Source organism: Miniopterus schreibersii (assembly GCF_964146895.1).
Source record: "Miniopterus schreibersii genome assembly, chromosome: 9".
Lineage (NCBI taxonomy): Eukaryota > Metazoa > Chordata > Mammalia > Chiroptera > Miniopteridae > Miniopterus > Miniopterus schreibersii.
The window spans coordinates 55,187,875-55,210,645 of NC_138118.1; the positions used below are offsets into that span (position 1 = coordinate 55,187,875).

Below are 22,771 nucleotides of genomic sequence, written 5' to 3' on the forward strand. Positions count from 1 at the left end.
AATTCAGGATTAGTTCATGCTTCTAAGAAGTTAATATCATTAAAGTTCATGCTATTAAATTCATTAATCCTATTAGCGAAGCATTAACATTTTGAAGTTGAGTCCATTTGTCTGTGAGCAGAAGCTACGCAGGGCATGACAACCACAACAGGGAAGCGCTCCTTCCTCTACCGTTGGCCCTGCTTTCACTCCACTTTATTCTCAATGCAGCAGCCTGAGTGATCCTTTGAAAATGCAAGTCTGAACCAGGCCACTCCTCAGATCAAAAAATGCGTCATCACTGCCAATCTCACTCCGGGGGAACAGTGAAGTCCTTATGGAGGCCAACCAGGTCCTAAATGCCTTGACCTTGCCCCTTTTTTGACCTCATTTGCTCACTACACTCTTGCCAGGACCTCAGGTAAGAAAAAGTTTATCATCTATCTCCCCCTGTTGGAATGTACTCAACAAGACGACAGAGATCTCTGTTTTGGTCACTGGTATGTCACAAACATCTAGACCAGTGCTTGGCACATCATAAGCCCTCAATCTGATGAATAAATGAAGAGTCAGCAATTACTAAGGCAAGTCTCTTTGTGAATTCATTCACTCATGGATTCATTCATTCAACCATCTTAACATCTGCCAGGCCTTGTGGTAAGACCCATGAGAGATAAACAAGTAGGTAAGACGTGAGCTCAGTTCTCAAATAAACCTGCTATCTCACTGAGGAGGAAACCTAACAGAGAAGGAAAACACGCTGTGGCATAGGCTGCAAGTGCTAGAAATCGCTGTCAGATCATCTATTCTTGATACATATCAAATGCTTAATCTAGTAACTTGTTTCATTTAAAATCTTCCCATGACAAATTTTCAGTTAGTGGTTAATTTCTTTAAGCAAGTGTAATACTAACAATACACTTACTCTGTTAGCCGTGTGTTGAGTTCCGTGGTGTCGTTGACGTCAAACCAGCCTATTTCTTGTCGGAGAACAGCATGGAAAAACTCTTTCCTAATTTTCCTAATCTGTCGGCCGGCTGCCAAAGTCCAAAATGAAACTTGTATATAGGCAGCAATGAGCACCCCAGCACCTAGTCCTGAGTAATAGTATGCATATCTGGAAAATAGAGAGTTTCTTTTACATATTGTTCTTTATTCATCTCTTTCAGGGATAATCTTTAGAAGTGGGAATAAATAAGCTTATTGAACCGATCATAAAGATTGTGTAGAACATTATAACAAATATACATTAAAATTTTTTCTCTTTTTTTAAAAATTTATCTTTATTGTTGAAAGTATTACACATGTCCCCCTTTTTCCCCCATTGACCCCCTCCACCTGCACCCCCCCAGGCCTTCCCCACACTATTGTCTGCGTCCATGGGTTATGCATATATGCATATAAATTCTTTGGTGAATCTCTTCCCCTCCACACCCCCTCACATCCCCTCACACCCTGTTACTTGAATTATCAGCCAAAGAAAACAGATAAATTTTTGTGGCTAACTGCAAAAAATAGTGGTGTTAACGAATCATATTTTAAACTGATACTGACAATTTGTACATACAATTTGAATCTTCTTTCATAATTAATATTCTAGACTTGCATATCTTACACTGAAAAAGTTTACTATTATTCATCATATTGCAAATGTAAGAATAAACAAATTGAATATGTTAAATGTTTCTTAGTTAAGTTTTCTCACATTGTTTACACAAAGAACCAAAAAAACCCTCTTCCTATTTGTCAGAATTTGAAAAAAAAAATTAATAGTATGCTAAAATGTTATGAATTCAAACTAATTTGGAGTGAGAGCTTAACTAAATTAGATGAAAGTTAGTATCTTTAAAAGTAATAAATTCCATTTCAATACTTTCAAGTATACTTTTGATATACTTTTACAAGCTTCCAGACAGAAGCCGTTCAGGCCTGTAATAGCGTACAGGTAGTTCTCATTTATATCAGCAACATTAATTTCTATGTAAACACACAAACATTATGTTATAGGCTTTTGAGATTTCCATTAAGAAGGCTAAAGTAGGGAGGAAATGCCATAAATGACATTATTGGATCAGTTGACAAAATTGGAATACAGGTGGTAAGTTAGATCAGAGTAGTGTATCAATATTCAATTTACTTAAGTTGATAACTGTACTGTGGTTATGAAGAAAATATCCTACTCTTAAGAACCACGCTGAAGTATTTATTAGTAAAGGGCCCTGATGTATGCTACCTACTTCAAATGGCAGGGTGGGGGTGGTATAAATTATAACAATATGTTAAAGAATATAACAAAAGGTAGAGTATATATATTAGCCAATTACCTAGTCATTTCTTCTTCCAGAATTCTGCCTGGATTTAACATTGACAATGAAAAATTCACTAAACAAAAACAAAACAAAACAAAAATAAGACATTTTTGAAAGGTTGAACTATTAATAGATATTGCAAGTTTTAAAAAATCTTCTCTCTTTTCTTTCCACTTTCGAGTGCATTCTTTTCACTTTACTCAAGTAAAGAGCCCAAGGGTTCAGGTGCAAACATTGAGGGTCCAGATGGGGGACAATAAGGTCCTTCCCCCATCCTATCAGCCTGGGCCTTAAGCAAAGCAGCTTCCGAAGGCAGTAGAGAGGGGCTACAGAAGGCAGAGGAGGAAAGAAGAAATGGTCCAGACAGCAAATGCAGGATTTAAGGGGCACTCTTTTTCTTAGTGGCTCAAAACACTTGACAGATACTTGCTTCTGTACATTATATTTTAATATATGTATGTTTTCCCTGACATGCTTCCTTACGACCTAAGTAATAGAAAGGCTGAATTACACCCATTGTAAAGGAAGGAAAATTAAAGATGAAGAAGATAATTGAGTTGCTCAGAGGGAGGTTGGTGGATCACTGTGTTCCATGTCTTGTTTACTAGCAAAACTGTACTCTGGCATTTTTAAAGCAGTATTAATTGGAAGGAAATATATTATCTATTAATTTGAGCTAATTTGATAAAAATGTCAGTGTGCCTTTCCTGGTTTTCATTATAGCTAGCATTTATTGAGAACACTTCACATGTATTCATTTAATTTTCACAAGCCTATGAGGTAGGACTGTTTCAGAAACCCCCATTTTAGAGATGAGGAAATTGAGGCACAGAGAGATAAAGTAACTTACCCAAAGTCACACAGCTAGCAAATGACTGAGAGTCCTAACACTATGCTATACAGCTCCTAACGCTGTAATATAATGATTCTTCATGTGGTAATCACCTATTCTCACTTTTTTAAAAAACAGAAAGTGAAAAAATAAAAAGGAAACAGCCCATATCTACTGCATTCATAAAATAATAGGGTGAGGTATCCCCACAGTATTTGTGAGAAAACATAGCAGGGTAGGCATTTCCCATTTACTGTGATGCTAGGAGAGAGACTAGTTAATCTTTGGTCCTTTATCACATGCAAATAACCCAGAGGTCATGTTTTCTGGGTGCCGTGTGTCCTCTTTATCTTCTTCCAAAGGGAGATAAGGTTGACATTTATTTAAAACTTGAACTACTAAAAGGATCGATTACCAGGCATAATTTTCCCTCCGGTTTGTAATTTCTACTGATGCTCACAGTAAAGTGCTTATGAATCTAGCTCTTCACCAGCTCTCAGATTTAGCTATCAGATACTTGAGGAATCATAGCCTATTTTACGTCCATTCTTATCAGTTCAGCTCTGTGTGTGCTCATTTCCTTCTGAGTTCTTACATGTTCACTTTTGATATGCCAAATTGGAACTGTGTTTGGAATTAGAGGCAGATGAGCTATCCTAAAGATGTGCTATTTGTAGAAATTCATCGTTCAAACCTTGGGAAACCTCCAGCTATATGTGCACAGGGCTAGTGTTTCCCTTGAACTCAGAAACCTTAAATGAGTTTTACTCTCCTCCAACACCTCCCTCAAACTTTTAAATTCTCTCAAAGAGGATATTATAATTCGGATTGATTCTCCCTCTTAGGAAAGAAGAATTTACGCACATGCCAAATTTGCTCCTTTCTCAGAGTCCCAGGCCAAGAATGGCAATCGAGTTCTGGGTGAGTAACCCAAGGAGCTCCAGAACCCCCAGGAAACCAAGAGTTTCAGCTGCCTGGGGACAAAGGTGGGACAAATGTGTGTCGCCTGTGTTCATGAGACTCTAGACCTGGAATTCTAGATCTGGAATATGGGGCTCTAGATATGGAAACATGGGGTTCAAGATCTGGTATTCTAGATCTAAAATTCTCATGGGATTCTAGATCTAGAAAGGGCGTAAACTGGTCTTCTCAGATGCTACCTATTATACTTCAGTCTCATAAATAATCTCCCAATATTCTCTGGTTTGGGAGTTCTTAGTGCTATCTGCCTGTTAGAATCACAGGGGGAGCTTGAAAAAACACAGATGCCCAGGTTCCACCCAACACCATACATCAGAACCTTTGACTGAGTCTAGAGATCATATGTCTAAAAATACCCCCGCTTGATTCGAATGCACCATGAGAGAAAACTCTCACTCCCTCTTCCTGAATGCCTCCCATAACAAGGAAACGGGGAGTTCTTGAAGCTGCGTGTTCATCTGGGAGAGCTCCCAGAGAATTCATCCATCTGACAGATGAACAAACAGAATTTTAGAGTTGTCGTTTCATTTCCAAGTTCTCATGGCTAGTTTTCCCCAAGATTTACTGATTGTTTACTACGTTCCAGACACTTCACATAAATCATCTCATTTAACAGTTTACATAAAACATCTCATTTAATTCTCTCTGTAAATCTATGATTACCTTAAAAGAGGGGAACAGTAAGAATTCTAGAGGTTAGGTAACTTTCCCACGGTCATACAGCTGGCGAGCGAAGGGCCTAAATAATGACTGTATACTTTAAGGATTACTTAAGGAGACATTACATAGGGAGTCCTGACTGTCACTTTTGAGTCTCACAGTAAATCAATGTCTGTCTTCCTCAATTCTGCCTAAAATTTCTTTTGTCACATGGAAATATTCAGCACAAAACAAAGAGGCGCTATTTGTCCAGGTAGCTTAGGCAGCGTGAGCAGCTAATTAAGGTGACAAGGGCTCAAAAATGCATTTTCCTCTCAATCCCAAGGCAATGCAAGGACATGCAGGGTATATAGATTTCCCCACAGAATAGCCTAAATTATTACTGTCACATAGACTTGGCATAAAATACATGAAGTTCTTGATACTCTGCAGAAAAACTGTTTCTTATGACTCTGTCCTTAAGGTTTTGGATGCAGAATGTTTTATGCATAGTTTCTGCACAACTGAGTCATTGTGAGGGAATGACCTTGTCACGGAGTGGCTTCATTCAGTTGACAAGGACAGGTTCTGTGCACAATAAATCATTGTCAGACCCTCTTGTAACTTAAACCATTTTTTCTTCTAACATTCCCTTCTCATTTGGCTGTCCAAGAATCCAACAATTCTAAAGAATGGACTCTAAATAAACATGATCTCTATGAGATGAGCTAGAGAGCTCAGCTAAGTACAGCTATGGACTGTATCTTCTCTCAGCTTCCATGATTGCTGCTAAACTCTATGACTCTAAACACATTAAGAAGTTTCCTGCAGTACTAACACACCAATGATCTCTCTGGATTTAGAATGAGTATAAAATTTAAATATTTCATTTTCTCCAAAGAAGAATGAGAATCTTACTTTTACAAACTACAAAAGAGTGGACATTGGAAATTAATAACATTGGAGGACATCCCCTTCCAAGTCCTCTAAGACAGCCAATAGGCCTAATGACAAACGTGGCTCTAGAAGACCAAGGGTCATATCATTTGGAGGCTACTGAAAATAAGTTGCCAACTCTGGTGAGTTTAGCACTCCAGCAATCACAAGTGTGTAAGTGACTTGCTTGTGACATTCCCCAGAGAGACCTTGAATTTGGCCCTGGGCACAGCACTTGGCACCTGTCTGCCACGTCCAGCTTCAAAGCAATCCAGTTGCATAATTAGAAACAACTAAAAAAACAAGCAAACTGCTTCAAGCAAAAAAGGTGTAGAATTATTCTGGTACTCTAAAGACAAGCCTAATAAAATTGGTACAAATGCTAACTTCTCTGTGATGAGTGTGTTGCATTGTTTTAATCTGATTTTTTTTAAGTTTAATTGTGATAAAATACACACAATATAAAATTAACCATCTTAATCATCTTTGAGTGTACAATTCAATAGTGTTAAGTATATTCACATGGTTGTACAACCAATCTCCAGAACTTCTCATGTTCCAAAACTGAAACTCTTTGAGTTAAACAACAACTCCCCATTTCCTCCTTTCCGCAGTGCCTGGCAACCACTATTCTACTTTTTGTTTCAATGAATTTGACTACTCTATATACCTCATATAAATGAAATCATACAACATTTGTCTTTTTGTTACTGGCTTATTTCACTTAGCATAATGTCTTCAAGGTTCATTCACGTTGTAGCATGTGCCAGAATTTCCTTCCTTTTTAAGGCTGAATATTATTCCACTGCATGGTATACCACATTTTGTTTATCCATTTGATCTACTAATATTATTTTTAAAACCCTGTATTGAAACCAATTTTTGATTAATGTACTTGAATATGGGCATCATATACATATATATAACCAATGCATAATAGATCTATAGAATTTCTTTAAAAAGTAATAAATAAATAAGTAAGTAAACAAATAAATAAATAAAGCCCAAATAGAAAACTTCTACCCCTCATTTCCTTAAAGACTTTTAAAACTATCCTATATTACTCCAATTTTACCTTTCTGGTATTTATGTTAAGATTTTGGTCACTGGTTGAACATGAGTAATTCATTTAACTTTCACAAACACATTTCTTTTTAAAAGAGAAAGAAAATTATTTACGTTGGCAGTATAATGTATTTATATGGACATGAGCATGGTTTGGATGGCAGAAAGACCTGGATTCGAATTCTGTCCTAATGCTCACCAGCTATGTAACTTTGACAAATTAGCCTCTCTAAGCCTCAGTTGCCTCATATGTCACAGAGGATAATATTACCTACTTTGTAGGATTGTTCTTGTGAGGGTTAAATGAAATAGGACCTAGTAGATAAGAAATACAATAAAAGATTGCTATTATTGTTATTTATATTATAACGAGGTTCTTCTCAGAGACAACAGAGTAGAATACTTGAGAACAAATAAATAAACTGGTTTTGTAGGAGCTTTTTCTTTTTTTAATTCAAAGGGCACTTTTGCTTTTGAAAAGGCATTCATGTTTATCAGTATTTATGTAAATAGATCCTATTATATAAATCAAGCAATCACATTCTGTTAGGTAATTACACTTGGGTCCTACAGTGCTAACCAAGTGTGTAGTGCTCAATCAGGGGACACTGAAAACTCTTACTGAATATTTTCTAATGACAGGGTCCACTTTTTCTCAGGTATCTTTGCTATGAAAGCTACCTTCCCTTTACCAGTATGTTGTCCTTATATTCTACCATCTGTGTATCAATGAAGCGCCATTCCATCTTCTCCAGTCGTGTCCACAAGGTCTCTTAGGAGGAACTGAGTCTCAGGCTTGGAACAAAGCATGGAACTCTTCCTTTCCATGTGGAATTTGGTTAATACGAAAATGACTATGTCCACTGGAACCTCACTCCAATGCTGTTGCCACAGCCCCTGTTTAGATGACATGAACTTATGGGACGCCTCTGGCTCTTCAGTAATTGCCGTCCTTTGGGTGCATTCGCACCATTCTCCTATTGAATCCATTCACCCTTCAGTGAAGTGTCATATCAAGTTCCAGCCAACCTGGCTGATCCAAAACTTATACACAAAAAAATGCCTGTAATTTTAACAAAAAGGGTGGGGAAGAGACTAAAGAAAAGCAGAAACAGATCTGCAAGCCGAGCACAGCTAAGAAGTATTGCCGTGCTAACTGATGTATCCTGAAGTTCACGAGTGACCACTAACGGGATGGATGCGCACAGACATACTCTGTTACAGTTCCATGGTCCTCAAGTATAAGGAGTTCCCAAAAAGGTATACACACACTTTGAATAATTATAAAGGCAGTGCTTATTAAAATACGTTTCATTTTCAAAATTAAGCTATTAGCTGTTAAAGTGTATATACTTGTTTTGGGGGCACCCTGTAGAGTCACTGCCCTACTTTGTTTAGAGGCAAAGCTTTCTGTATATTTCCTTATCTTTTCAAACAGCATACACCTACTTCTTAAAATTTAAATGAGTACTTGATATCTAAAGTCACCCAGAGGGCTATGTCATTAAACAAACACACAATGAATAGCAAAGTCAACTTCTAATCCTTCACCTACTCAAAGGAGCACAATGCATTAAAACAAAAAAAAGTAGAGAAATGCTTACCTGGAAAGGAGAAGTTTCCTGCAGTATTAACAAATCTGTCAGTCATTTCTCCAAATACTATCATCATGAGGGGGAGACCTGATCCGTGAGCTATGGCCATGATTGTGCCCAGGGACATAAATAATTTATCCTGCCAATCGGAGTACCGAAACTAAAAAAGAAAAGAGAGATAAATAAAATAATACTTATTTTACTTTGTGGGTTAGAATTTCTCTTTTTAGCAATTACATGTTTTTTGGATTTTTTTTTTAAAGGTTGATATGTTTGTAATAGCTGCAAGTAAATGTAATAGGGAAGGAGAATTTCAATCCAAATCATTGACAGATTAATTTAATAATTCTATTTATTTTGTATTCTGTGAAGAAATCAATCTGATTCTGTTTAATCAATACCTTATTTGGTTGAGTGACTGCAATATAATCAGAAAGGATAAAGGTTTGGTTCTACTTCCAGAACTCCTGAGGTAGTGAATTAAGAATAGCTAGGAGTAGGCATTAAGTAAACACACACACACACACACCCCCCACATCCTTTAAAATGTCATTCAGAATATTTCAGAGAGAGAATTACGAACAGGAGGGAACTAGACCCTCTGAGTTTTGAGGATAAGATCCCTTTCAGAGGTTTAAGTTAGCTTTTAAAAGGCACTTCGTAGTGAAGTGCAGCAAACATCATGGGGTGCCTGTCTGTGTATTTGGGGAAGTCTTGCTCATGGAGATAATGCTCATTTTGCAAGATCGTGAAGGATAAGGAGGAGGGTAGCTGAAGAAGAATTGGAGATTCAGAGAAAATAGGGGACGTTTAGGCCTAGAACAGCAAGGTGACTGGAAACTGCATGAAGTGCTCAGGTAGCTCCAGGGAGTAGAAGCCCTGAAGGGCTCAGTGCCAAGCGTGGGAGATGACATTGGAGAGCGGGAGAAAGGCCGCAGGCCACGCCAAGGACCCTGGTCTTCCTACTATCCACGTACAGGGTACTTAGTACTATCACTTAGACGGGTGGCACCACTTGTCACAGTGGAGTGCACAACCCCCGAGAACTAAGCCTAGTCAGTGTCATAACACTCCAAAGGCTTTCCCCTCTGTCTCTTTAGCCCTCTCCAGTTCCTCACCTTTTCTCCCCGTTTTGGATCCACTCTTCCATGGCTCACTCTTTATTCTTCTCTCCTCTTCTGCCTTCCAGACTACCTCTTGGTTCTTTTATTTTTCCATTTCTATACCTTCCCTCTGTCCCTTGCATCCCCCCCCTTTTAAATCTTTTCCTTCTACCCATTTTCTTCATCCCACCCTCCCCTTTGGGGGACCAGGAGCAGTCACTGGGAGAATGGATGCTGAGGCAGATCTGGCAGAATGGGGTCCTTGAGAGCTGAGTCAGAGACAGACAGGGTCAATACGATGGGCTGGCTGAGGTCAGGCACACATGGTGGGGAGAAGGGGGTGGGTGCAAAATGTTCTCCGAGAGTTCCCGAAGCTCAGTGTTGGAAGGCCAAATTCCATCACCAAACACACAGACAAGCAAGAGTGCCAACAGAGGCAAAGGGTCAGAGCCAGGTGGAGCCTGGAGCGGAACCAGGGAGGAGGTAAAGTCAAGAGCAAATGGGGAAGGGGCCCTAAAATTGCTACAAGAGGGGCCCATGTCCCCAAGGTTCTCTTTAGTGGCTCCTGGGGAGGGAGATAGAGCACCTGGATCTGTGAGCTACAGTTACAAGCCCAGGATGGGGTTGTGGTGTAATATGTTTTCTTTACTGAACATTTACATGACATTGAAGAGCGGTGTAAGTGCTTTTCAAATTACTAAATAAAATTTTTTTGCCCTTAAGCTTAAATTTAAAATAACATGAATTTCATAGCAACATCCTAAGTAAACCTAGATTTTTTTTTTCCAGTGATTTTCAACAAAACAATGCATTTCGAACGCCTTTAGAGTACAGTTTTGTGAATGTCTAGTCACTATGTTGTACAACTGAAACTAATATAATATTGTATGTCAATTGTAATTGAAAAATAAGAGAGAGAGAGAGAGGGAAAAGAACACCATTCTGACCTTGGCCTCTTTCAGCACAAAAAAAGTATCTATTCAGAGTTTGAAAGAGATTACATTTAAATTTAATTTCAATTTTAATTTTTAAATTCAGGTGAAATTTTCCATGTTTCCGCTTTAAGGTTTTAGGTATTCTATTTTCTGTAGGAGGCAGATTTAAAACCTGTGCATTAAAACCAGATCTAGTTTTACAATTTATTCTCTAATGCACTAAATTAAAAAAACCCAAAAAACTCTTACTGAGACTTTTAAACAAAAACATCATGAGAATAAGGAGGAGAGAATGAATAGGGGCTTTGTACATGAGAAATCTGCAGCGAGGCTCAAAACCTAGGATGTTTTGATATCTTTTTGCCATTTACTTATTAAGGTGGAGATTTCAGCTGATGCCACTTAATACCAACTTCTTTGCTAACAAATAATGGTTGTCATAGTTTGAAACACATATTTACCAAAAGCGGGCAAACATTTTCTTGGGCTGCTTCTCTGAGACATGGTACAAATGGAAAACAGAATAGACTTCTTCCAAAAACATGTTGGCTTGCTTTGTGCCAGCAGAAAACCACTAAGAATTGTGTTGCACATAATCTAAATCCCTAATAGTTACTCTATATTTAATCAGTTTTCTTGGATGCCAAATGTGAACACAGATTTCTAATAACTTTAAATTTCTATGATTAGCAATCACTCTTATGCAAGCCTATTTAAGCTAAAGTTGTGGGGGTTTGTGAAACAAAAGTAGAGATTTTTTTTCCCCCTGAAATTGGTTAGTTTGTCTGGTCCTACAAACACAAGTCCTTTTCAGTTTCCCTGTGAATCAGCTCTGCTCTATTTCACAGCCGGCCTATCCCTGCCTCTTTTGTCATCCACCTTGAGAATGTGGGCCATGACTGCAATGAGCCAACCTAAAACAGCACAGGTGCAGCAGGGTAAATCTATCCCTGCCTGCAGACAATATTTATTTATTTTTTAAATTATTATTTTTTTAATCCTCACCAGAGAATATTTTTTCCATTGCTTTTTCAGAGGGAGTGGAAGGAAGAGAGAGAGAAACATCGATGTGAGAGAGACACATTGAGTGGTTGCCTCCTGCTGGCGACCCTGGTCGGGGCCAAGCCTGCAACCAAGGTACGTGCCCTTGGCTGGAATCGAACCCAGGACCCTTTGGTCCATGGGCCGATGCTCTAACCATTGAGCCAAACTGGCTAGGGCTGCAGACAATCTTAAAGTCCTGGCTCGGTAACTATTGCTTCAAGAACCAAATCTGAATAAAGGATAGAATGATCACATTTACTATTTCGCAGCTTACCAATGTTAATGGTCCAATTAAATTCACTTTCTTCATTTTTTCCTTGTCTTGGTTGCTGAAAAAAAATATAATTGTTTGAATTTAAAACCGTTGCAAAATGTTTCACAGTCAATGAATATAAATTTGAGTAGTTATCATATTCAACTATTACAATATTTCAAATATAAAACAGTGATGTCCACAAATTGTCAAAAATCTCCAGTTTAACAAAGACGGCAAGGTGAATCGCCCTTTTAACTAAGGTAACTGTCCAAGGTACTACAGGGATAACTGGATAAACATAAATGGTCGCCTGCCTTGCAGAGCTCACGCACAGGGGGGATGAGAATGTCAACAACATCTGCCAAATCAACTGCAATAGTCACCCCTCCCTGTCCACAGTTTTGCTATCCGCAGTGTCAGTTACTCGCAGCCAACTGTGAACTGAAAATATTAAATAGAAAATTCCAGAAATAAAGAATTCATAAGTTTTCCATTGTAAACTTATGAGTAGTGTGACGAAATCTCACGCTGTCCCACTGCTTCCTGCCCAGGACGAGAATCATCACTTTGTCCGGTGTATCTACACTATAGATAGTACCCACCTGTTAGTCACTTAGCAGCCGTCTCAGTTACCAAATTGACTGTCGATATCACAGTGCTTGTGTTCAAGTAACCCTTATTTTACTTAATAACGGCCCCAAGAGCAAGAGTAGTGATGCTGGCAATTTGAATATACCAAAGAGAAGCTGTAAAGTGATTCCTTTAAGTGAAAAGGTGAAAGCTCTTGACTTAATTTGGCATTTAATCTTATCACATCATCACAAGAAGAGGAAAGGCAAGTACAGTACAATAAGATATTTTGACAGAGAGAGAGAGATACTGAAAGAGACAGAGAGACAGAGACAGAGACAGAGACAGAGTGAGATCACTACTAGGGTGGGGGGCAAAAGTAGGTTTACAGTTGTGAGTACTCAAAACACAGTTTATTCTTGTATTATTATTTATTAATTATTGTATTATTTTCCATATAAAAACGATAAACCTACTTTTGCTCTACCCTGTATAACTTTCATTACAGTATATTGTTATAATTGTTCTATTTTATTAGTTACTGTGCCTAATTTATAAATTAAACTTTATCATAGGTCTGTATATAGAGAAAAAAAGCATAATATATATAGGGTTTAGAACTATCTGAGGTTTTAGGCATACACTGGAGGGTCTTGGAACATATTCCTTGTGGATAAAGGGGGACTACTATAAACTCTTCTTTGGCTAAAAAATAGTATTTATCTAAAAATAATAAAGGCCATTCTTCGGAGGGATTGTGGAAAGTGGTGTCAGGAAATCTTGCTTGTTCTACATTCAAAATGCATCTAGAATTCAACCACTGCTCACCACTTTTATTGCTATCCCATTAGCCCAGGAGAACGCCTGCCTAGTCTCTCTACTTCCAAGTATGCCCACTTTAGTGGATCCTCAACATAGCAGTCAAAGCAGTCATTTAAAAACTCAAGTCACACCATGCTGCTCCTCTGCTCAAAAGCCTACAGTGGCTCCCACTTTTCTCAAGTATAAAATCCAAAACCCTACATTGGCCTCTAGGGCCCTACGCGATCAGTTTCCTGTTACCTCTCTGGCCACACTTCCCACCACCACCTGTTTCCTCTGCTCCAACCACCCTGGCCCCTCTGCTGTTCTGTCAACACAGCAAACATTATCCCATCGCAGGGTCTTTACACTGTCAGATAATTCTGCCAGGAATGCTCTCTTCAGACACCCACACTGCCCTCTCCTCTCATTTCTTTCACATCTGTGTTCAAATATTGCCTTCTAAATAAGACCTACCTTAACCACCGTCTTTAAAATTGCAAACCGACTTCCTTAGCCATAATTAATGGTTTTTTCCCTGTAGCATTCATCACCTTCTAAAGTTTGCTGTAGTTTACTTATTTAGCGTGTGTATTGCTTATGTCTGTCGGCCATACAATAATGTAAATTCTGTGAGGGTGGAGATTTTCTTTTTTAACCTAAAATTCACTTACTTAGCTTAAATTTCCAGGTAGATGATAAAGTTAATTCATAAAACTTGATCTCAAATTATTTAGCTAAAATCAAAGCACAGACATCCCCCACTCAATATGTCTAAAAGAATGTGCCACAGGCAATAGCATGATTGGAATAAGCATATAACTAAGTTTCCATTTCCCCTAGAAAACTGAGGTGAGCTTAACTTCCTCCGCATGTAGGAGCTTTGGTCTGCCTTTTATAAAAATTAGTCTCATTACATTTAATCTCAGAATCTTACAGTCTTATTGTATAATTAACTTTCTGTATTTCTCTTCTGCATAGTTTTCTGCAAACCCCATTTCTGAGAACCTCCTTAGGTTCCCGAGCGTTACTGCATTTTTTATTTTTTGCATTTTTTGCAGGGACAGCTCCTTTGTACACGTATCAGATGTTCAGCCAAGGCAACACATAAATAGCCTTCCTGGCGAGAACGCCGTCTATTTATAGATTCACAGTCGGTCCCAGGCTAAACTGCGGGCTGGTGAACACCACGCCTTTGGGGAGAAATTCCCGCGCCCCTGGCTCCCCACTCCGCGGGAGCTAAGCCGCCTGTGACGGAGCGTCACGGTGGTCACAGGGAGCGGGGCGGCGTCACCGTAGGCAGCTAACGGGCTGACACTCGCTCGGGTTTCAGCATCAGATAGGCGCCTTTCCGTTGGCTAATCAGGCCCCCGACAGCTGGAGGGCAGCGCGGGGCCTGATAAATCTCCCCGGGCGATGGCTCCGCGGCGCGGGGCAGTTCCTTCTGGGCGGCCCGGCGTGAACTCGGAGGCCGCAGAAACCCCACCGGCTACACGTGTGAGGCTGAGGGGAAATGATTCACTGTCCCCGCAGGGAAAGAGGAAGCAAAGGCGGGACCCGCCGGCTGCCCGCTTCGGCCCCCGCGAAGGCCCGTGCGGGGCGCGTAACAGGCCCCGGGGGCCGCGGCGCGGCAGAGGGACCCCGAGCGCCCCCTTGCACCGGAGCCGAGCACGGACCGGGAGGCGCAGGTTGCGGGGAATGAGGCTGCGCGGGCCCCCGCCCCGAGCTGCGAGCGCCGAGCCCGCCGGCCCCGGGAGGAGGGGGAGGGGCGGGCGGGAGCAGCCGGCGCCGCGCGGGGAGGGAGCCGCCGCCCAGCCCCGCTCCCGGGCACCGCCGCCCGCCGCAAATGCCCGATGCTCCCGGCGTGAAGAGCCAGGCGGCGTTCGGGAAAGTAGTGTGTAAAAGTTTTGAGTTATATAACACAAGGAACGTTATACAACCCAGATAGTCACCGAATCGCCCTGCACAAAAGGAAGCGGCCACTTTTAAGGACCCCCCCCCCCCAGCCTGCTGCAAAGGGAGCCTCCGCGACATTCCTTGAGAAAGGTCAGAGCCTCAGCCAGACCCTCCAACGTAGCCGCAGAACAAAGGCCAGAGGCATCAAGCAGATTTTCTCAGCTTCCGTCCGAGGCCGGCTGTGGCCCGGCGGGGTCGCGCGTAACGGAAAAGCGCTGCCCGCGGGGAGGTACCTGCTGCCGCTCAGCTCAAAGTCGCCTTCTGGTCGCCTGGGGCGCCGGGCCGTCCCGTTCCTTCCCGCCTCCAGATCCATCTCAGCCTGCGGAGAAACCACAGCTTCAGGTCCAAGCGCGCCCGCGCCGGCTCGGGGAGGACGGCCAGCCTCCCCGCAGCCCCGCCCGAGGCGCCCGAGCCAAGCGCGCGGGTCGCGGGGCCCGGGGCGCCGGCCGGAGGTCCCGCCGCCCCGCTCGCGCCCGCAGCCCCGGGTTTCCCCGCGCGCCGGGGCCTCCCTCACCTCGGACCTCGCGCGTCTCGGGTCCAGCCGTCGGGCGCGCGGGGCGCTGCGACCCAGGGGCCTGGACTTTGCTCGCGCGCCTTGGCCCCCGCCCCCCGCGCGCGTCCCGGCCCAGCGACGCCTCCCGCCGCCGCCGGGGCTAAGGCCCCGGCCCGCAGGAGCAGCGCCCGCCGCCCGCCGCGCGCGCAACGCCGGCCGGGCGCGGGTGCGGGGCGCAGCGCGCCGCCCTGGTCGCCGGGGGCCCGGCGCCGCCGCCACCCACCCGGGCGAGCCGCCAGACCCGGGCGGCCCCGCCAGCTGCGGGCGATAAGCCCGGGGGCAGCCTGGTGCCGCCGGGTGCCCCGAGAGCCGCGCCTGCGGGCCGCCGGCGCCCCGAAAAGTGACTCGCTCTCGGCGCTCGGTTTCCCTGTTAGACCCACGAGGGGACCCTTTATGGAGGCTCCACAGCCACGGGGAGGGGCAGGGCGAGGACCAGGAGAGCCCCGGACTTGCCTCCCATTTCTGCGCCTCCGGGTCTGGCCCCCCTGGCACCGAGCCCAACCATCTCCAGGCGCCGCGGGGCGCACAGGGCCCAACGCATCCAGTGACGGTCCTTGGAGAAGAGGGACGTTCTGGTTCCCCTTTGAATACGGAGAGAGGCAGAACTTTAGGGTTGCATGGGACTTCAGAGATCGCCCGATCAAAACCCGCATTTTTTTTCTCCCCAGGAAGAGACTGATGCCCAGAGAGATTAAGTCCTGCCTGAGGCAGCGTCAGCGGGCCCAGGGCCCAGGCTCCGGTGCCATCCCCTGGCGCCCTGCTCTGAGCTTGGACTTCCTATCCTAAATTGACTCTACACCGAGCGCCCACTCGAGTCCCCTGAATGGCTTTCTTGTCCCTTCTGATTAATTTCTCTGCGCTCATCTGAAAAGGAAGGGTCTAACACACCGAGCAATGCGTGACGGAGGCCATGACGCCAGTGGGATTCAAACTCAGGCCTTTACTTATTAGCTCTGTGGCCTTGGACACTTAGCTCACTTCTGAAGGCCTCAGTTCCCTCATATGTAAAAATAGGGTAAAAACACCTCCCTTGTTAGGTGATTTTGAGGAATAAATGAATTAAGAAGGTTCAAGGACCTAGTACTGTGTCTAAAACATAGTAGGTGCTCAACAAAATATGGCTTTCCTTCCTAATCAAGCAAGGGGATTGCTTGCTGGTCCTTGCTCCTGCTATGTCATCCCAAGGTTTTCTTGGGTTTCCAGAAAACCTGAAAGCAGAGCATGGTATAAGAGCAGATGTTGTTGGGCAGGCCCTGGGATGAATCTCACCTCTGCCATCCATTAGCTGTCTGGCTTGGGGCAGTTTATTTAATTCTCACTTGAGTCTCTGAAAACCAGGGGTGTTATTAAGATTAGATATAATGTGTGTACAGTGCCCAGCACACAAGAGGCACTTAATAAATGATAACTAGAATTATAGTTAAAAGATCAGAAGAAGCGATGAGGAAAGACTAGAATAGGAGCCATTTACTCTTAAATGTGCCACATATCTCCATCCACCCCACCCATTACCTTGAGCTAGGCCGAACCTGACTTGAAGAATATGCAGGGAGTTGATTGAAACTATGGCATGATCTGGAATTATGTGATAGAAATGAATTTACTTAAGTATTTTTCTTCAAAATGCTTTTCTTCTCCAGTCTACCATAACCATGAGGGTTGTCTCCTCTGATCAACCAGAATTCCTCCTCCTCACGAGTCTAGCAGGTGGTCAGGGACTGAAGATACTCTGGGATTAAAGCAGCTGGAATTATTTAGTTTGAAAAAAGGCTTGGTGAGTGGAAGACATTATAAAACTCAGTAGCCTGTAAGGAGATGACAGCCTCCACAGTTTCTATAAAAGAAATCTTGGGAGACTAAAAAGACAGATACTTGAGGAAGTAGGAAGCTTCTGAACTAAAAACAAAAACAAACAAAAAGCATCCAGAAATAGGACATGTTTGCCTATCTGTCTGTCTAAGTCAATTCACAGAGATGTCCCTCTGACCAGTGCTCGTGTTTTCTGCATCTGAGGGCAGAAGAGTGTCCGACAGGCAGGTGCTGGTGGAGAGAGAGGAGCCATGCCTACATGACTGTGTGTGTGAGTTTCCCCGTGTTAGAGACAAATCAAGGGGTCCCTTTATATGTTTGACAACAACGAAGCAGCTCTACCAGTTATTCCTTCATTCAGGAAGCAATATGTAAGCCACCCTGGATTTCTTGATGACATTCTGTAAGAAATCTTAGCTTTCTCTTTGGGGTGGGATACCGGGATATTCTGTTGTTGTTGTTCTCATTGACGTAGAGTTAATATTTCCACCACTGTGTTATCTTAACTTTTTCTATTTCTTCCATTAGTTCTATCTTTCCTTTTTAATTTTAACTTTTGCCTTTTGGGGGGCTCAATCAAATATTTTTATTATGTAGGTTTCCTTCCTCTTAACTTACTAAGTATACATTCTTTTACTATCTACTTAATAGTTAACTCCTTATTAGAGATTGACTAATCACTGGTACAGATTTCTCTTCCAGGACAATGCAAGGATTTTAAAACTTTCAAATCACACTTACCCACCTGACTTATATAGTATTGTCATGCACAGCAGCGCTTTAATTTTCTCTATTTATGACCCTTATCATAATATTATTACTTTATGGAGTTGATATTCATTTAGATTTATCTCTATATTTATCACTTTATTGCTCTTTATTTTTTCCTACATCTCAGAGCCCAATATCTTGGATCATTTTCCTGTTAGAGGAAGAACACTCCTTTGCATTTCCTTTAGTTGGTGACTAATATTATCAGCTTTTTTTCCCCTGAAAATTTATTTCATCTTTATTTTGAAAAATTATTTGGATTCACCTTACTGGTTATCAAGATTTTTATTATGAAACTATAGTAATTAAGGCAATGTGTTTTGCACAGGGATAAACAAAATTAAAATGGAACAGAATAGAGAACTCATAAGGGACAGAGCTGGAGATCTAATGCAAGCAGTGTTCTTAGCCACCACCTTAAATAGGCCGGAAAGTAGGGGTAGGGGACATGGGTCAACTGTCTCAGATGGTTAGATACAGTCATCCCCATCCATTGATCTTAGCACCTTTTAACTCTTCTTCACCTCCTTGATGTGCTCTCTTCCTTTATGACCCATCTTGCAAACATCTGCAACCCCCTTGCCCTCTCTCTTTATCAGGCTCACTTGGTAAAACCACAACCCTGGCTAATTTAAATTACCCAGCCACTGCAAGCCTACATCACGTAGTACAACATGGTTAAAGAAAAACACCAAACCATCTGACTGGTCTCACCATGAAGTTAAATGGCCCTTGACTATACACTTAATGTAATAAGTATGCTTATTGTTTATTGTCTACTCTGTGGGATGCAAGGCTCATAAGCATAAAAATTTTTTTTCTGGTGCATCCCAACATTTGCTGCCTAGGAGTCATAGGTGTTTCCTTAGCTCATTCACTCTTCCAATTTCCCAGATAATTACTTTATACCTTCTCTCTCCTCAAACTTTGATAATTCTTTCCCAATCTTCACATTCTGCTGAAATATTGTGCTTCTGTTTTCACTGATAAGATGGAAATTTCCAGAAGGGAACTGCCATAACCTCCTGCTGTGACATTTGCCCACTTACCAGCATCTGCAACCAGCACTCTGCCTTCCCACCTGTTTCTCTAAATGAACTATCCATACCCCTATTTGCAGCCAGTTCTGTTTGTACTTCTATATTATAGATCCCTCCCCTGCAAATAACTTCTAAAGGAGCCGTTATTTTCTGTCTTCTGCTGCATCAACTTCTTTGTCTCCGCTGGTTCGTTCCTGTTGGCATACATACATGCTGTATTTCTTCCATCTTAACAACAACAAAAACCTCTCTTGACTCACTCCCTCCACCAACTACCATCCTTTTTGCAGCTAAATGTCATAAAAGAATTATCTCTCTATTTTCTTCATTTCCTGTCCTCCTGTTCTCCCTTAAACACACTCTAATCAGGAGTTTGACCCTTTCGCACCACCCAAACTGCTCCTATAAGGGTCACTGATACCCAAAGGTCTGTTCTTTGTCCGTATCATATGTGGCAAATTCAAGCGGTTTACAAATTTACTTCCTTTCATACACTTTCTCCTTGGATTCCAGGACACCACATTTCTTGGATTTTCTTATACTTTAATGGTCACTATTTCTGTTTCCTTCGATGTTCTTCCTCTTCTGAATTTCAGCTTCATAATGTTTGAGTGCCCCCGGCTCACTCATTGGACTCTTCTGCCAATTCTCACTCCCTCCGTAACCTCAGCCAGTCTCGTGGCTTTAAATACCATCCATATGCAACAATTTGTACATTCTTATTTCTAGCCTCGACCTTCTTCCTGAATTCCCAACCAATATATACAATTGCATCCTGACATTTCTGTTTGGATGTTTAATGTGCCCAACCATGACGCCTGGCCTTTTCCCCAAAACGGCCCCTCCAGCAGGCCTCCCCTTCTCAGCTGGCAGCCCCAGCCTTCCAATTGTTCAGGGTCATCGGCATTCTTCTCTGTCTTCCTTACCCCGTGCTCAGTCTGGCAGGAAATCCTGTTGGCTCTACCTTCAAAATATATCCAGAACCTGACCACTTCTGTGTCCAGTTCCACCACCGTCGTGCAAGCCACTGTCATCTCTCACCTGAATTACTACAATAGCTCCTTAGCAGCCTGTCTGCTTCTGCCTTTGTCCCCTCTCCTGCGTTGTTCACTCTCAAAGCAGCAGCGGGAGTGAAGTCAGATCCTTTCAGCCCTCCCCTCGCCATTCCCCAGTGGCCCCCAATTCATCCTGAGCCGTGGCCTGCAATGGTTCGCCCTCTCCGTGACCTGACCTTGTTTTCTGCTTCTCTCCCTGCCTCACTCCACACGAGCCACACTAGCTTCTTGGGTGCTCCTCAGACGAGAGAGGCAGAGCTAGTTGTCCCTCTGCCCTAAATTCTCTTTCCCCAAATATCCACATGGCTGAAACCCTCATGCCTACAAGTCTCTCTTTAATTACCATCTTTTCAATGAAACCAACCCTGAACTCCTTTTTAAAAATCGCATCCCATGCCCTCTCACTCTCAGTTCCCCTCGTTCTACTTTGATTTTTCTTCCCGCAGCATTTATCAACTCCTAGTGTACTATATAATGTATGAATTTACAATGCTTGTTTACTGTCACCCCCACCTTTGCCTCCTTTCTGCTAAAAGACCCTGTCCTTTAGGTCTCACTCTTCTTTTGCTCATCATAAAATTCATCTAATTAATTTGGATCCAGCACATTGGAAGGCATTCCGAGTATGTAAGACCCATGAGAGCAAATATATTTTTCTGTTTTATTCACTGAGATATCCAGCATTTGCTGCCCTTACTTCCTATGTGCCAGACCCTGTGTTAGGGTTTGTGGATATAAAGAAAACAGGATATAGTTTCTGTCTCATGATGGACTAAAAATAAACCAGTACAAAAATCACTCAGAAATATATAGTGCTTTATAAAGTTACAGAGCCCATCACACACATATGCCATTCTCTTCCACCCCCAAAACAAGAAGCACGTCTAAGGTAAACAAGCGAGGAGCTATTATTCTCAGTTGAAAGGTGTGGAAATTGGGATTCCTGAAGAGTCAGTTTCCACAAAGCTAGGACACAGTGGAATTAGGGCTCCAATCCTGGCTGTGTGACTCCTGGATGCTCCTTCAGTATCCCTGGGGAAGACTATTGCCAGGCAGAGGCCATGCTTATCTATATTTCTAGTCCCCACAGCACTAGAAGTCTCATTAAATGTGTATTGAGTAGATCAATATTTGTAATCTATAGGATTAAAAATTAATATTGTAAAAAAGTTTCCTATAAGCGCCAAAGGGAAAAACAAACTCCATCTGTCAAAGTAGTTAAAATATAGTATATATTTAATATAATATTATAATTATAGTTAATATATTATATTTCAATATAAATTAATTTGCAGCAGTTTTCCCAGAAGAGAGATTAACAGGCTCGGCTCTCACTCCAGTTGGTCTTTAGCTGGATGATAATATGCTTTGTGGTCTTTTCCCATTATATCGTACTCATGGCTAACAATTCTTCAACTTTTTATCTCTGAAGATAGGCAGTTAGATGCTATCTTCTACAATTTGTGCATGGCCACACCTAGATTCTGTTCCCAAATTTTCTGCTACCAATACTTTTCAACCTCTGCCTAAATGTTCCATCTTCTCAGAGTTTATAAATCTTGATTTCTCCTGTCTTTACTTCTTTCAAATCATGTAATCTCTTAAACTTTTCTCCCAAAATTCTTTTTTAAATACTTCTCACTGCTTGAAAAACAAAACAAAAATCCCTCTCCACCTTTGACCTCTTTTTTCCTAAAAAATCACTTCCTTTTGGTCTCCCTCCTCTTTTGCTCCTTATAAAATTCATGTAACTAATCTGGCCCCAGCACTTGGCAGGCATTCATAAAACATTGACGATGAGGGTAGTGCTGATTCAGCACTCTCTTTTCCAATGATCTCTTTCTTATATCCTTTTAAACCAGGGTGGGCTTGGAAAGGTGCCATGGCCAAATTTAAAGAAGCAGTTGGGAAGAGTTTGCTATCAATCACAGTGTCATATCCTTTCCACCAGCATAGACTAATGACACATTGAGAGTTCAAAAGTCACATTGCCTAATGGAACTTTTGTGCTCCATGAGGGTCATGGGAACTGTTGGGTAGACAGGGAGGGCTTCAGGGTGCCAAGGTCAGAGATTAAGCAAGGGCTAGGGTCACTATGCTTTAGGTCATTCATGTTGACTTACTCTTAAGGTTCTATTTTTCTCCAAATTAAAATACTAGTTTTATTCAATTTTCAACTTTGGATGATTGCAAAGAACACTTTTTTTTTTTTTTCCCAATTTTATTTTGTACTGGTTTCAGGTGTACAGTTTAGTGGTTAGATAATCATATACTTTTATAGTGTTCCCCTCAATATTTCCAGTACCCACTTGGTACCACACATAGTTATTGCAATATTATTGACTATATTTTCTATGCTTTACCTGCATCCTCGTGACTATTTTGTAACTACCAATTTGTGCTTATTAATCCCTTCACCTTAAGACTATTCTAAAATCATAACTTTTCAAAATATTGTACTTTACTTTGCTACAGATTTAAATATTTGCTAACGCCATATCGAAGTATCTTTAAATAATATAACACAAAAGAACAGTAACAT

The 22,771-nt window shown here is 42.0% G+C and overlaps 1 protein-coding gene across 3 annotated transcripts in view; it reads right to left on the bottom strand.

Annotated features, from left to right (window-relative positions):
- ABCB4 (ATP binding cassette subfamily B member 4) overlaps positions 1–15,665 on the bottom strand; it is a 72,449-nt gene extending 56,784 nt beyond the window's left edge. The window contains exons 1-6 of one of the 3 annotated variants that reach the window (XM_081147612.1): positions 15,516–15,605; positions 15,235–15,320; positions 11,693–11,747; positions 8,346–8,496; positions 2,304–2,361; positions 905–1,096 (exon numbers count right to left, since the gene is read on the bottom strand). In XM_081147612.1, coding sequence (XP_081003738.1) covers positions 905–1,096; positions 2,304–2,361; positions 8,346–8,496; positions 11,693–11,747; positions 15,235–15,314 — 536 coding nt within the window. In that variant the 5' untranslated portion in view covers positions 15,315–15,320; positions 15,516–15,605. Of the gene's footprint in view, positions 1–904; positions 1,097–2,303; positions 2,362–8,345; positions 8,497–11,692; positions 11,748–15,234; positions 15,321–15,515 lie in introns of all 3 variants that reach the window. The other 2 variants (XM_081147611.1, XM_081147613.1) reach the window with 2 other exon arrangements.
- Positions 15,666–22,771: the final 7,106 nt, after the last annotated feature.